Source organism: Lagenorhynchus albirostris, chromosome 18 (genome assembly GCF_949774975.1).
Source record: "Lagenorhynchus albirostris chromosome 18, mLagAlb1.1, whole genome shotgun sequence".
Classification (NCBI taxonomy): domain Eukaryota; kingdom Metazoa; phylum Chordata; class Mammalia; order Artiodactyla; family Delphinidae; genus Lagenorhynchus; species Lagenorhynchus albirostris.
Window position 1 is genome coordinate 25,327,320 of NC_083112.1, and position 15,645 is coordinate 25,342,964.

Sequence of the window (15,645 nt, forward strand, 5' to 3'; positions counted from 1 at the left end):
TGCAGGATCCTCCACTGTGGCTTTTGAGCTCCTCATTGCAGCATGTGGGCTTCTCTCTAGTTGTGGTGCTCAGGCTCAGTAGTTGTGGCACGTGGGCTCTGTAGTTGAGGCACGCTGGCTCTCTAGTTGTGCCCCACATGCTCAGTAGTTGGCCGCACACAGGCTTAATTCCCTGACCAGGGATTGAACCCGTGTTCCCCGCACTGGAAGGCGGATTCTTAACCACTGGACCACCAGGGAAGTCCCTCCTTCTGTTTGGAGAACTTCCTTTGGGCATTCTTTCAGAGTAGATCTGTCCATGACAGATTCTTTCTATTGAAGGATTTCTTTGGGTTTATACTGGTTGGGATTTACTCAGTTTCTTGTATCTGTAGGTTTATGTCTTTTGCCAAATTTGGGATCTTTTCATTCATTATATCATTGAGTACTTTTTCAGACCTTCCTTCTTTGTTTTCTTCTTCCTGGAACCCAATGACACAGGTATTGGATATTTTGTTACAGTACTATACATTCCTGAGAACCGTTCATTTTATCTCTGTTTTGTCTCTGTCATTCAGATTGGGTGATTTATATTGTTCTGTTTTCCAGTTCACTGATTCTTTGCTCTATTCTCTCTATTCTGCTCTTGAGCCCATTCACTGGCGTTTTTATTTCAAGTGTATTTTTCAATTATAAAACTTTCATTTGGTTCTTCTTTATGTCTTCTGTTTCTTTACTGAGGTTTTCTATTTTTTTCATTTGTTTCAAGCTAGTTCATAATTCTTGTTGAAGCATTTTTACCCTTACTGCTTTAAAAATGTGTCAGATAATTTTAACATCTCTTTCATCTCTGTGTTAGCATCTATTGATTGTCTTCTCTTTTTAAACATATAATCTGAAATCTTCCTGGTTCTTGGTGTTTTTCACCAGTGCCAAGTGATATTCAGTTGAAGTCTGGACATTTTCATGTTACAAGACTCTGGATCTTATTTAAACCATCTGTCTTAGATGGCTTTCTCTGACAACCCCTCTGGCAAAGGAAGGGAAGTCACTACATCACTATTTCCAGGTGGAGGTAGAAATCCAGGTACCCCACTCTACCTCCGTTGACACCCCAGGACATCTCCTTGTTACTGCTGGGAATAGGTAGGAATTCTAGCTCCCCACGTGGTTTCCACAGACACCACAGGCAACAGAGGAGGCCGGTTTGTGATAGCATAGCATGGGTGGAAGTTTAGGCTCTTCATTCAGCCTTCACTGGCCTGGGTGGGGATGGGACCAGTTTTTTACTGTGGTGTTTAGCTAGAGTGATTATTGTCTAAAAGTTTTCTCTCTTTCTGTTTGTCTTTGTCCATTGGCTAGAGAAATAAGGCTTTTGTTGGGGCTTTTTTTGTTTGCACCCTTTGGCATTTCCAGCCTCTTCAGTTCCAGCTCTTGGAAAACATAAGGCAAAAAGAAAACCCAAAGAACTCACCACTGTGTTGTTCCTTGGGTCTCAAGGTCCCTAGCTGATTTGTCTTCTTTTCACCTTTTAGAGTTGTCTTATATTTGTTATTTATATAACATACAAGGTTTTTAGTTGTACTTAGTGGGAAGACTAGGAAAAAGTACACTCACTTAATGCCTCCAAAAGGAGAAATCAGGGTATTGTTAGTTTGTTTTGCCGCGCTGTGCAGCTTGCAGGCTCTTAGTTCCCCCACCAGGGATTGAATGTGTGCCCCCTGCAGTGGATACGTGGAGTCCTAACCATGGGACCGCCAGGGAATTCCCTGAAATCAGTTTCAGTGTTGACTTTTAAGAACTTCTGGACAAAATAGTGTGTGAGATTTCAAAGTTACATTAGAGAATCTGTGTCCATTTTCATACAGAAACTTTGCTAAGTGTAACTGAACCATACGTATGCATAAAATAAGCCATCTGTCTGGCAGCATTGACCTGGAACATACCAAGGGCTTGCTTCTGTCTTTGTGGGGGAATACAGGCATACCTTGGAGAACTGTGGGTTCAGTTCTAGACCACCATCATAAAGCAAATTTTGCAATAAAGTGAGTCACACTTTTTTGGTTTCTCAGTACATATGAAAGTTATGTTTACACTATGCTGTAGTCTACTGAGTGTGTAATAACATTATGTCTAAAAAATAATGCATGTACCTTAATTTAAAAATTCTTTATTGCTAAAATATGCTAGCTTTATCATCTCAGTCTTCAGCAAGTCATAGTTTTTTGCAGTAGTAACATCAAAGATCACTGATCACACATCCCCATAACAAAGATAATAACAGTGAAAAAGTTTTAAATATAAGAGAGTTATCAAAATGTGACAGACATGAAGTGAGCACATGCTGTTGGAAGAATGATGTCAATAGATTCACTTTATGCAGGGTTGCCACAAATCTTCAGTTTGTAAAAAATGCAGTATCTGCAAAGTGCAGTAAAGTGAAGCACAATAAAACGAGGTCTGCCTGTACAAAGAAACAGACTCTATCTTATCTCTGATCTCTCTGTCTAATTGGGCAAAAAGATCAACATATACAGAATAATCATGGAAGTGCTCAGTTGCACTGCAGTCCATAAGAAGAAAGGGGAAAATAAATGTCATCAGCAAATATGATCAGATTATAAATTAAATCTGCTTCGTTTAGTTCTCTTAGGAGTAGTTATTATATAAACTTGTCCCATTTTATTCAGTATTTTATTTGCAGCCTACTGTGTGCCAGGCTACTGCACTTAGATCTAGGATATAAGTATTGGTAAAATATGTTTCTTTCCTTTTAGAAACTCTCAGCTTTAGTTTGGAGCCACGGGTGGGAAGCAGGTATGAGAAGGCAGATTCGTAAAATTTTATCAGTGCAGTGTCATAGACAAGTCCTACAAGAGTAGCTAGAGTCCTGACTAGGGTCAAAGAAGGCCACAGAGAGATGGTGACATGTCATGTTTGGAGGATAACTAAAGACATAAAAAGAACCGGGACAGAGGAGAGCATCCCGTGCAAAGGAACCGATGGAAAGGAGCTTGGTAGAGAGTGTGGGGCATTGGGATTATTTTGAGGTTCCAGTGTAATGGTAGCATATGTAACTTTATACATTCACCAGTAACATAGCTGATTATTTTCAAATGTTTAGATTTTAACAATTTTCTGTTCTTTGCTGTGATCCAAATCAATGAATTTTTATTGCATTAACAGTTACAACTTTATTTTTTAAATGTATTTATGAATATGCTAGGTTTGTTAGTAGGTGTTATATTCAGTGGGTAGTAAATAGATGACCAGTGCTTTACTGAGACACTAACTTTATGTGTCTGTGTATGTATGTACCTTGATTTAAAAATAATTCCAGCATACACTTGTGTACATTTGACAGAGAGAGAACATTAAGAAGGGTCTCTTAAAGTTCTCTCCAACTAGAAAGAGTTTACTTCGCAAAGTCTTCACTGTGCTCAGCAAAAGAGATTACATTATCATTTTCTTTGGGAGCCAGTTTCATTGGGTTGGCCAAAAAGTTCGTTCGGTTTCCCCAGTAAGATGGCTCTAGTAGTGCTTAGTTGTCTTTAGCTTCATTCGAACAATTTTGTTAGATTGTATTGTGACAGCTGTCATATCAGGGTGCATTTTTTAAAAACTTATCAAAATTAGTGAATTTTTGTGTAGCTATTTTAATATTGAAGATGGAAGGAAAAAAGCAACATTTTCTGCATATTATGCTTTATTATTTCAACAAAGGTAAAAACGCAACTGAAACACAAAAACAGATTTGTGCAGTGTATGGAGAAGGTGCTGTGACTGATCAAAAGTGGTTTGTGAAGTTTCGTACTGGAGATTTCTCACTGGACGATGCTCCATGGTTGGGTAGACCAGTTGAAGTTGATAGCGGTCAAATCGAGACATTAATTGAGAACAATCAATGTTATACCATGCGGGAGATAGCTGACATACTCAAAATATCTAAATCAAGCGTTGAAAATCATTTGCACCAGCTTGGTTATGTTAATCGCTTTGATGTTTGGGTTCCACATAAGTTAAGTGAAAAAACCTTGACTGTATTTCCGCATGTGATTCTCTACTTAAACGTAATGAAAACGTTCCATTTTTAAAACAAATTGTGATGGGCAATGAAAAGTGGATGCTGTACAATATTGTGGAACAGTATTTCGCTTGTGGGGCAAGCAAAATGAACCACCACCAACCACACCAAAGGCCAGTCTTCATCCAGAGAAGGTGATGTTGTGTATATGGTGAGATTGGAAGGGAGTCCTCTATTATGAGCTACTTTTGGAAAAGCAAACAATTGATTCCAACAAGTACTGCTCCCAGTTAGATGATCTGAAAGCAGCACTTAATGAAAAGCGTTCAGAATTAGTCAACAGAAAATGCATAATCTTCCATCAGGATAACACGAGACCACATGTTTCTTTGATGACCAGGCAAAAACTGTTACAACTTGGCTGAGAAGTTCCCATTCATCCACTGTATTCACCAGATTATTGTACCCTTGGATTTCCATGTATTTCGGTCTTTACAAAATTCTCTTAATGGAAAAATTTCAATTCCCTGGAAGACTGCAAAAGGCACCTGGAACAATTCTTTGCTCAAAAAGATAAGTTTTGGGAAGATGGAATTATGAGGTTGCCTGAAAAATGGCAGAAGGTAGGGGAACAAAATGGTGAATACGTTGTTCAATAAAGTTCTTGGTGAAAATGAAAAATGTGTCTTTTATTTTTACTTTAAAGCTGAAGGGACTTTTTGGCCAACCCAATATTTTCATCTGAAGGTGGTTTTTCCACATATACCTCTGTGCTGATTAGCAGGGAGACATGTGCTTTATATGGCAGTGTGTGTGGACATGGTCCTCCTACCTAACTAGAGTTTCCTTTTCAGATTTTCACACGATATGGTAACTTATCTGGAAAGCCTAAGGTTAAAACAGAATATTGTCTTGTGTATATTGAGCCAAACATAGCTTATATTGGGGACTCTGTGCTTGGAATGTTTTTAGAAAAATATTCTGTTTTGATTACATGGACCAATAATTAATCTATTTTTATTTTTTATTGCAGATGGAGTCTGGTGGTACAGTTTTGAGTACCAACTGGTCTGATGTAGGTAAAAGGAAAGTTGAAATCAATCCTCCTGATGATATGGAATGGAAAAAGTACTAAATAAATTAATTTGCTGTCACTGTATTACGTATGTTCAGCTAACGCCCATTGTGTATTAATACTGCATTCTTGAATTTTGAACACTGAGTACATCTTTTTAAAGGATTATACCTCTTTACCTCTTTGTGCTTTAGAAATTATTTTCCTTCAAGTGTTCTAAGAGTCTAATGAAGAATGAAGATCATGTTTTATCACTTTTGCCCTTAAGGACTTCAGATATGCTGAAACGGAATGAAATATCATTTGCTACTAGATAGATTAATTCTTCCTAGTTGTGGGAGTGGAGAAATTGTTAATGGGATATCTTGGGTTATTGCCTTATTTTTGATGCAGTATTCTGTTAATAATTTATTAGACGTGGCAACTTTGGGTGAGCATAGATTTCTCAATTTCAGTGTTAAATTGTTTGCTTTTAAAAACTGCTTTTGAATGGAGTTGTAAATACAATTTTTCTATGAAGAAGTTTGGTTTATTTACCTTTTTCTTAAGTTTTTAATGAAAACTTTGAGAAATTATTTATCACAGGGGATTCCCATTTGATTATTTTTATGGGAAGTATTTGTAATTGCACTGAGAATTTTGGTCCTTACCCTTCAAATTCCTGTATAAAACATTGACACTTGAGTTTATCATGCTGCAAATTTAACTGTACTGAAGGCTAATCTGTGAAGCGGGGTCCAACAGTAATTTAGGAGAGCCCAACTCCACTTCTTGCTGTTTTTGCCACAGCAGGATTCCTGAAATTACAAGACTGGTGGTTTGGTTTGGGTTTTTTTCTTCTTTTTTTCTTTATTAGAAAATCTCTCTTCTTATAGCCCCATGCTTTTGGTGGTTTAGGGCAGCTACTGAGAGAGTAATATGTAAACATTTAGTATCTATTCTGTTTATAGAATAAATAGATAACCATGGGAATACAAAAACTAAAAGACATCGTTGGCTTCAAAGACTTTATAATCTAGCAGAGAGAGAAAATTAACATTCAGGAAGGACTTATGAATGGTTGAATGGTGAACTTACTACAAATACAGTTTTGAGATAGAAAAAATATCTATCTGTGATTAAATGTTCTGTGATTAAAACTATTGACAGTGGGCTTCCCTGGTGGCGCAGTGGTTGAGAGTCCACCTGCAGATGCAGGGGACACGGGTTCGTGCCCTGGTCCGGGAAGATCCCACATGCCGCAGAGCGGCTGGGCCCGTGAGCCATGGCCGATGAGCCTGCATGTCTGGAGCCTGTGCTCCGCAATGGGAGAGGCCACAACAACAGTGAGAGGCCCGCATACCGCAAAAAAAAAAAAAAAAAAAACTATTGACAGTCTAAGCTGTTATAAAGCAAAGGCCATGGATGACCTGTAGGTGTGATTCCTTTTCTTATTGTAATTTCGGAACCATAGAGGGTGGTGTCTATTAGGTCTCACTAACATTTTGTGGCAAGGAAGTACTCTATACCCTCATAGCTGAGGATAGGGTAAATGGGGGGCAAATTAGCCGCCATCTCCAAAAAGACTGGGAATTCAGCCTCTTCCTTCTAGTCATTTGACATGTGTAGGGGAGTTCATAAGGAAAAAGTGGTGGGGTGATACCAGATCATGCCCAGTCTTGCTGTTACTGCTTGTTTATGCATGTAGGGGTTTTCACTTGTCCTTCTGCCCACTTAGAGTTACAGGCTACTTTTTTTGATCTTGAACACTGAAGGAAAAGGCAAAATTAAGTTCTTGCATGTATGAATTTCTAAAATTTTCTCCTTAGGAAACAAGATAGTGATTATGTTAAGTTTTCTCAGTACCGTTAGTCCCCAGGGGTAGGGAGGCTCTTCTACAGAGATGGTAAGTCAGGGGCATACCCCAGAGACGAGACTCCTGGCTCTAGCAAGTCTCTGCCACCTACTAGTTTTAAAATCTTTAACAGGTTTACAGCCTTCCTATGTTTTATTAGTTCCTTTATCTGCAAATCCATAGGGTCTTAAAGTTTAATTAAAAGTCCATGATTCTAAATAAGGAAGCATTTTTGCCTCTTAAAAGCAACTTTTTTCTTTCTTAGGAATGACACTATTATAATAGAAGTTGGGTTTTTTTAAAAAGGTTCTAGTACTAGTTTTGCTTTTATTTTAAAGGATACACTGTCTAAAGTGTGTTTATCTGTTGTCTAGATTTGCTTAAGGATGTCTGATTCAGGATTTTGCTGAGCCAAATGGAGTTCCTAATATACATGACTATGTTATATTACAATGTTACCTTGTCTAAGTACAATAGGTTTATGGGTAAAGAAGGGAATTTTGAGAAGTAGGTTAGACTGCTTGCCCTAAAGGACCACTCTAAAGTACTGCTCCTCTTTCACCATTCTAGACAATGAAAAATTGTGAGTCCAGAAAGTTAAAAAACTTCATTTTGAGCCTTTATCTTTATTCTCTGCTATCTCAGCTTGGCTATTAATTGGTTCCACTTTCTTTCTAGACTCCCATTTCCTTCCTCCCTCCTTCCCTGCCCCCTTCCCCCCTTCCTCCCTTCCCCCTTCCCCCCTTCCTCCCTTCCCCCCTTCTCCCACATGGCTTTCAGGATCTCAGTTCCCCCACCAGGGATTGAACCCGGGTCGTGGCAGTGAAAGCCCAGAATCCTAACCACTAGGCTACCAGGGAACTCCCTAGACTCCCATTTTCAGTTCTCAAATCTTGGTTCTCTTTGTGCTCTAGTTACCCTTTTGTTTCTTTAGAATGTACATTTTTCTCTTAGTATTTATTTTCCTTTTTGAGGTTCAGTCTTGGAATACATTTTTTTCTATCTTTATATGGAATGGAAGAAAAGGATGGTTTGCACTAATAACTACAGTTCTCCCGCACTCCGTCCCCAGCCCCAAAATTTCCATTCCTTTGATTTGAGATATTCACTAACTGCGGAACATTGAATTGTTATTGTCTCCTTGAGTCTGGAAAAACTTTTATTTTCTTAGCAGGCTAACTATATAGGACAGGGAGAAAATAATTGACCTGTCCTAGATAAATTTTTTAGATAAATTTCAAATAAACATTTAAAATGAAGCTATGGGCTTCCCTCGTGGCACAGTGGTTAAGAATCCACCTGCCATTGCAGGGGACACGGGTTCGAGCCCTGGTCCGGGAAGATCCCACATGCCGCAGAGCAACTAAGCCCTTGCACCACAACTACTGAGCCTGTGCTCTAGAGCCCGCGAGCCACAACTGCTGAGGCGCGCACACCTAGAGCCCATGCTCTGCAACAAGAGAAGCCACCACAATGAGAAGCCTGCGCACTCCAATGAAGAGTAGCCCCTGCTTACCACAAATAGAGAAAGCCTGCATGCAGCAACAAAGACCCAGCACAGCCATAAATAAAATAAAATAAATAAATGAATAAATAAAATGAAGCTATGTCACTATGCTATTATGAATAGTTTAGATAGACATTTTAATTTAGTTCACTACTGAAATGTGTTTTGGCTATCCTTTCCCATTTTTACCTTTTCTCCTTCCCCAATTATCTACGTATCAGATTAGGTCGTTGATCTGAGAAATACATCACTGACCCAGAGCAGTATTGCCTATTAATTGACCATCTGATCTGCTTAGTGCACTTTAATTTTATTGGGATCTTCCTTGTCCAGGTTAGTGTGCATGTCTCTGACTTGTAGCTATTACTGATATTTCCAAAAATAGGTAGAACTTTTCTGGGTGTTATGTGGTGTTTGTTACTAGAGCCACTTTTTTTTTTTTGTAACCAGCTAGCTGTAAAGAAGTTTACCTTGACACTCTTACCTGCTATTTTAGCCCCATATTTTAGCATCCATAACAGCATATGGATATCTGTTATCTCTGCCTTGGAGGAACCAAGGAGAGGAAATAATAAAAGCTAAAAGGACAAAATAATGGTTTCTGTGCCAGGAAGAGTCATGTATAGTTTTAAATAAGGGGGATCTTCAACATTGATCTGGTTTATTTTGTCTCCAACTATGCATATTCTCTTGTAAGACCATTTTACACGTATCAAGAGATTTTATTTTGGAAACATTGGGTACTGGTGGGTAAGTTGAAGATACTGCTTTACTCAAAAGTGTTACTATTTGGTGCCACATTTGTGATTTACTTCTGAAATTAATTTAACTCTTAGCCTCTCTTCCTACCTCAGTAAACTTATCCCCCAAATCAGCTAAAATCATACACATTGCTAGCCCATGCAGGCAATAACAGTGATAGCTATTCTGTACTAGTGCTTTTTATGGGCCAGGTGTGCTTTATATGTACTACCTCCTTTATAACAGCCTTGTGAGGTAATGATAGCATCCTGTCATTTCAGATAGAAAAATGAGGCCCAAGTTAAGTTCTTTGCCTAGTTCAGTCCACTGATAAGTGATGGACCTGGGATTTGAACCGAGGCCTGTCAGAATTCAGTTCCCATGCTTTTAACAACTGAATGAATTGGGTGGACGAGTGATTTTTATTAATTAATCAGCTGTCTCACAATGAAGCAGAGGATGTGCAAGTTGAATTTTTTAATTCTTGTACATGAGCTGGGAAGTACATTTCTTAAAGATCAGAATGTTATCATCAGTTTCATAAGTAGGAAAGCTTATTAGGAGTCCAGATCTCTTGCCTCTTGTAAAGGTAATACAAGCAAGTAGTCTTGACTTGCGTTGAAGGTTTTGTTTTTCTCAAATGCAGATAATTACAGAGAAACAAGATACGCTTAGAACTGTTACAGGTGAAAGAAGACTGGCACCTCATCCTGGTCAAATTCTTGTTCTTTAAACTTGGGAGCTCTCACACTAGTTTTCCTTGTTCAAATACTAAAATTGTTTCAAGGTTTTTTTTTTCCTATCTAGATACGTGTATTAGGATCAGTGTGTCACTGATTTCTTCAGTAAAATTGGAACGATTCAGGTTTAGTCCCTTTGTTCCAATCATGTGAACATTTTATATATATTCTGAATTTTGCCTTGTCTGGAGTCTTCTAAATGTTACCTTTGCTGTGCCTTCAAATTTGATTTTTTAATTCTTATTTTTGCATTGAGACTTCTCATACATAGCTCGTTGACTTTATTTTCTCTTATAGGATTCAGTTATACAAAAGATGTTTCAAAAACAGTACTCTTGGCCCAAAAGCAATTTTTACATATCAAAAAGGAGTAAGGAAGATAATCTTCAGTGCTTGTGTATGGGCTTTTAAAAACCATGCTCTACAGTGCAACTGCAAAAGCTCTAAGTAATAGTAAACTGTTATACATACTGTGTGCTTGATGCTCTGTTAAGTGCATTAAAAGGCAATATTGCATAGTAGTTAAACGCTGGACTCAGAAGACAGCCTGCTTGAGATCAATCCTGGCTACACCGCTTACTAGCTGTGTGACAGTGGGCAGGTAGTTAATGTCTCTGTGCCTCAGTTTTCCTATCTAAATTGGGCTAATATACCCACCTCATGGACGTATGTGAGTTGAATGTGTTAATACAGTTCTACAATTATTTATCCTCATCCAGAGGGCTCTAAAAACTAGATTTGTATGTGTGTGACTCAGTGGTTAAAAGAAACAAAAACCTGTCCTAAACTTGCAGTTTGAATAGTCATATTTTCCTGCAGAAGTATTAATTTGTTTAATAACAGTGCTACCACAGATCCTGCTGAGGTTATTTAAAAATCAATAGTATATCTATACTAAATTCTAAAATTCAAAATCCTGAATTCAGAAACACATCTGGCTCCAAAGTGTTTGAATAGAGTTACATGTACCTGTATATGTAAAGTGCAGAGAGCAGTGCTTACTGTATATGCATTTAGGCTGCGAGTTTTAAATACTGTAGTAAGCCTTTTTGTTCGAAGTTCAGTCCTTCAAGGTTCAGGATTCTGTCTGAGGAAACTATATCAGCTGCTTAAAAATCATTAGTATAACTAAAAAAATTATAGTGAGAGCATAAAAGTTCGCAGAAAAGCTTTTATTTTGAATGAGTAGTTACTTTAATTTACCTAAGCAGAGCTTAAATATGCAAGTATTGTCAGCAGTACTTTAAAAAGAATCATAAAGTAGGAACTTCCGTGGTGGCACTGTGGTTGAGAATCCACCTGCCCATGCAGGGGACACGGGTTCGAGCCCTGGTCTGGGAAGATCCCACATGCCACGGAGCAACTAAGCCCGTGCGCCACAACTACCGAGCCTGTGCTCTAGAGCCTGTGTGCCACAACTGCTGAAGCCCGTGCACAGCATCGAAGAGTAGCCCCCACTCGCTGCAACTAGGAAAAGCCCGCGAGCAGCAACAAAGGCCTAACGCAGGCATAAAATAAGTTAGTTAATTTTAAAAAAAGGAATCATAAAGTATAGTGGTGCCAGAACACACAAACTATATGTAGAATGTTAAGGGACTTCCTTTCAGAAGTTCTTTGATTTTAATTCCATTTTAACTTAAACTCAAGACAGTAAAACTATTAGGGCTTATAAAAACAAGTTGCAAAATCATGCTACTTGTAAACCACAGATTCTGTCCTGTTATTTCCATCAGTGTAGAGAAACTGATAGTCTATTTACAAGAGTTCATCAGTCTGTTCCCTCTCTACCATGCTTCCTGCCCCTCAAACAATCAGTGGGGAGCAAAAAATATGTGCAGTCCTTTGTATATAGACACTAGTACTATACATTCAAGTTTGGGGGTCTTCTCTCCCAACTACCGCTTTTTGTCACTCATTTGTATTCAAACATTGACCTTTTCTGTGACCTAATTGACTACAATTGAACACTTTCCTAAGCTAGCTTAACTTAGTGCCTGTGAAATATGCTAAGAAATTGAATATTTCCTTGGCATTACTACTTACTATTTTGCTATTTATTAGTTGCAAAATGATCAATTTATTTCGACTACCACAGAGGTAATGGTCTCATAGCAGAAAGGACACTAACACGTGAATTTGGAATCTTAAAATCCCAGTTTTGATATGTTAATAATGGTGTGTTTTGAGGACAAGTGACTTAACCCTTCTGAATTATTTTTCTCATCTCTGACACTAGATGATAATTACCTGTCAGGACTGTGAGGACTTAACCAAGTCCTGACTCAAAAGTATGTGACCAATAATTGTCACTTAGTATTAAGTCCTTGATTTTTTTTCTCAGTGCTGTTGAGTAGTAGAATTCCTAAAAGGAAGGTAACAAATCTGACTCAGCTGCTCTTCAAGGGCAGCCTCAGCCGTGTTTTTAGCTGTATGTATCTGTCACTGTTTCACTGTTACCTAAGCTCCAGGCACACGGAATAGTCTGTTTAGGGGTTTGCATACTTTGCACGTAAAGGGCCATATAGTGAATATTTTAGCCTTTGTGTGGCACATAAAGACTCTATCGCATGTTCTTCTTTTTAGTTTGCAGACCTCTGCTCTGTCTGAACATCCCATGTATTTTTATGCCTTCTTCCATCCGACCTGGAAAGCTTCAGTTTCCTATTGATGTGTCAAAACTAAGTTCATATGCCACCTCCAGGAAAGCTGTTGAATCTTGTGCTACTCTGTCAATGACTGGCTCTGTAGCAGTTGGATTGGGTTATTTGCTTATGGTTGAGGCACCCATTAGATCCTTTGATAGAATCAGACCAAAACCACAGTGTCCTGTGAGCGTGTTTGAGAGTTTGTTCACTATCAAGTCACTACAGTTGACTCATTTCTTCCCTCGTGACTGAGCTGCTTTGGGGAGGGTCGAGGGGGCTGGCTTTGAACTTTGTACCTGCAGTACCTGGTGCATAGAGAAGCTTTCAGAATTTGGTAGGTGGTCTTAACGCTGCACAGAGGAATGCCCTTATTTTCTTCTCTTCATTCTTTTAAGTGTCCTCAGTTAGAATACTCTTGTTAAATCCCCCCTTCCATCCCCTCCACAGGAATTCACTGCCACTCCAGCTGTGTTGTGGTGGAGGTGCCTTGTTGATGCATCTGTTAAGGCACCGCTCAGAGTTTCAACCAATTTTAGGGTTAGTTGCATGGTGTCTGTTTTACCCTGTGTGTCCTACTTCATTACGTTGTTATTTACTTATTTTTGGATCTTTGATGCCGAGCACAGTGCCTTTCACATGGTAGACATTCAAGTATTGAAACTCTTGTTGCACACTAAAGAATTAGTTTTAAAAACTGTACTTTGTTTATAATATGTGCCCTTGAAATTATTCATTCATCAATATAGATAGAATAGTAATTTAAAAATAGATATTTAACCCTGGTCATGAGAGCTAAATCTAATTTGTTATTCAGTTATCTACATCACTAGAGGGAATAGCAATTATATAACTAATCAAAAGCCATGTAAAACATATTTTTTTTGTGTTGCCATTTAATTTTCAGATTGCTTTTATTCCCCCCTGATTGTTTTAAAACCAAAATATATGTGTTTCCTTAAAGAAAGGACTGAAATTTACTTTCTAATTAGGTTAGTCATCCTTTGAGAAGAAATTTTGAGCCCAAGGAACTTGGGTAAAGGAGGCCAGAGTTTTACAAATCCCGGAATTGGTTTGGGCATATGCACAGGCCTGGAAACTAAGAGTGAGTCGAGCAGTTTCATTTATAAGCATAACAACTTCTGGAGGCAAAAATTTGGACTGCTTACTAGTACTTCTTTTTTTTTTTCTGGAAAACCCCCAAAGAGATTTTGAGCTACTGAATACTACATGAACCTCTTCGGTGAGGGTTACGTACTTTATTTTTTTAACAATATTAATACCTTTGCCGTCTTTCAAAAGCCATATACTTTTTTTTTTGGATTGGGTTTTCACTTTAATATTGGTAATAGAATAATATATAGAATAATACAGATAAGTGACAAATACATGTTCATGGTTTGATACCCATTCATTCATTCATCAGCGTTGAGTGCAAGGTATGTGCCAGACACTGCTCTGGACACTAGGGATACGCTGGTGGACAGATGCCCTGCATTTATGAAGCCTCACTTACGGGGGAGATGAGCAGAGTGTATGTTAGATGATGTTAAGTGCTAAGGGAGGAAACTGCACGTGCGAAGAGGCCCGTAGGTGGTTGAAATTTGAGATAGGAGACCAATTGAGAACTCAGGGAGCTGACTGGAACTCAGTACAGACTCGAAGGAAGCAGAGGGAGCGGTGGAGATTCCTGAGACCGAGCACCGCCAGCAGGAGGAGCAGCAGACGTGCAGGCCTCGGTGTGCGTGGGCGCTAGGAAGGCCGTGGGGCTGGGGCCGACTTGGTGAGGGTCGGGATTGAGTGAGTGGAGGCAGTGGGGGCCTCAGTCACGTGGGGCCTTGCAGGTGGTAGAGGTGACGTGGTGGTAACCAGTGCCAGGGCTCGCCCCAGCTTAATGTGGAGTCCTGTTGTCCTCAGTGCTGTCAAAATTTTACTGGTTATCGTCCTTTTTAAAAATGTTTTGATTTTTATCAAGTGTATATACGGTCGAATCAAATTTAGTTTATAGATCTAGCAGGGATTGCAGTGGAGTTTTGCTCTGAACACCTGATGGTATTGATGTGAATGAATTTGAGTCGTGGTATATGATTTAGTGGGTATAGGCGAAGGCCTCAGGTTCAGTACTTCATTGAAATTTTTATTTCTGTTCTTTTAACACATTAAATTACAGATAATGTCACATTTTAGTGTAATCTGTGTTTAGCAAAGCTGTTTCCTGTTCTGGAATATAAGTATGGTTATAGCATACTAGATGCTGAGACAAAATTGGATTAATTAGAATGATCGGTTGTGGACAGGGACTTAATGAATGTGGCATAGGATTTTATGTTTAATAGAATTGTCAAAATCAGATCAGCAGGCATGTTTTTATGGGCCGTCTGCCAAGACTAGAAGTCGCTTTGGTACCTGTACTCCCTGGTACCAAAATGGAATGTTTGCATTCCATTCCTTGTCAACGTGAGACAAAACAAAGAAAAATAAAATCAGAATTTTAGAGCTGGAATGAATCTTAAGTACTGTCTGGTTTTACAAATGCATTTTTTTCCAGAGCACTCTCATACACTTTTTTCTTCATAAGAGTTCTTCAACTCACACAGATAGTTGGTGATAGAATCAGAATTTAACTTGGACAAAACTTATTTACCCCAGTCTTGTACTGATCTTCTGACAGTTGTCTCAAATATCAGGCAACTAAAAATTCCAGCATTGGGAAGATATTCTGTATAAGATAGTGGTTCTCAAGCTTGAGGGTGAGTGACCCTCACCTGGGAAGCTTGTTTTTTTAAAATGTAGGCTTTCTCTGTTTCCTTCCTGAGATTTTGAATCAGTAGGTTTGTGATAGGGCCCAGTAAATCTGTGTTTATCATGACCTGGTGACTTTGAAGTATGTGACCTGGGACCTTGCCCTTAAAAAAATGATTTCGCAGAGTAAAGGTGAGAGAAAAAGTGAGGTTATTAGCACTAATCATCTCTGATGTCTTATTTCTGAAAAATTTTAGAAAAAAGTAAAAAGCTACTTGAGATCTTGTTCTTTTGAAGAATTTGTTTCCCTCTCACATAGATGTAAAGGCAGAGGAGAGATGCTTAATGATTATTTTTGTTC

General features: G+C 38.7%; 1 protein-coding gene across 1 annotated transcript in view; it reads left to right on the top strand.

The window, feature by feature from the left end:
* SUGT1 (SGT1 homolog, MIS12 kinetochore complex assembly cochaperone) overlaps positions 1 to 5,157 on the top strand; it is a 43,192-nt gene extending 38,035 nt beyond the window's left edge. Inside the window, exon 13 of the mRNA XM_060129165.1 lies at positions 5,037 to 5,157. Within this exon, the coding sequence (XP_059985148.1) occupies positions 5,037 to 5,138 (102 nt within the window). The 3' untranslated portion in view covers positions 5,139 to 5,157. The remainder of the gene's footprint in view (positions 1 to 5,036) is intronic.
* Positions 5,158 to 15,645: the final 10,488 nt, after the last annotated feature.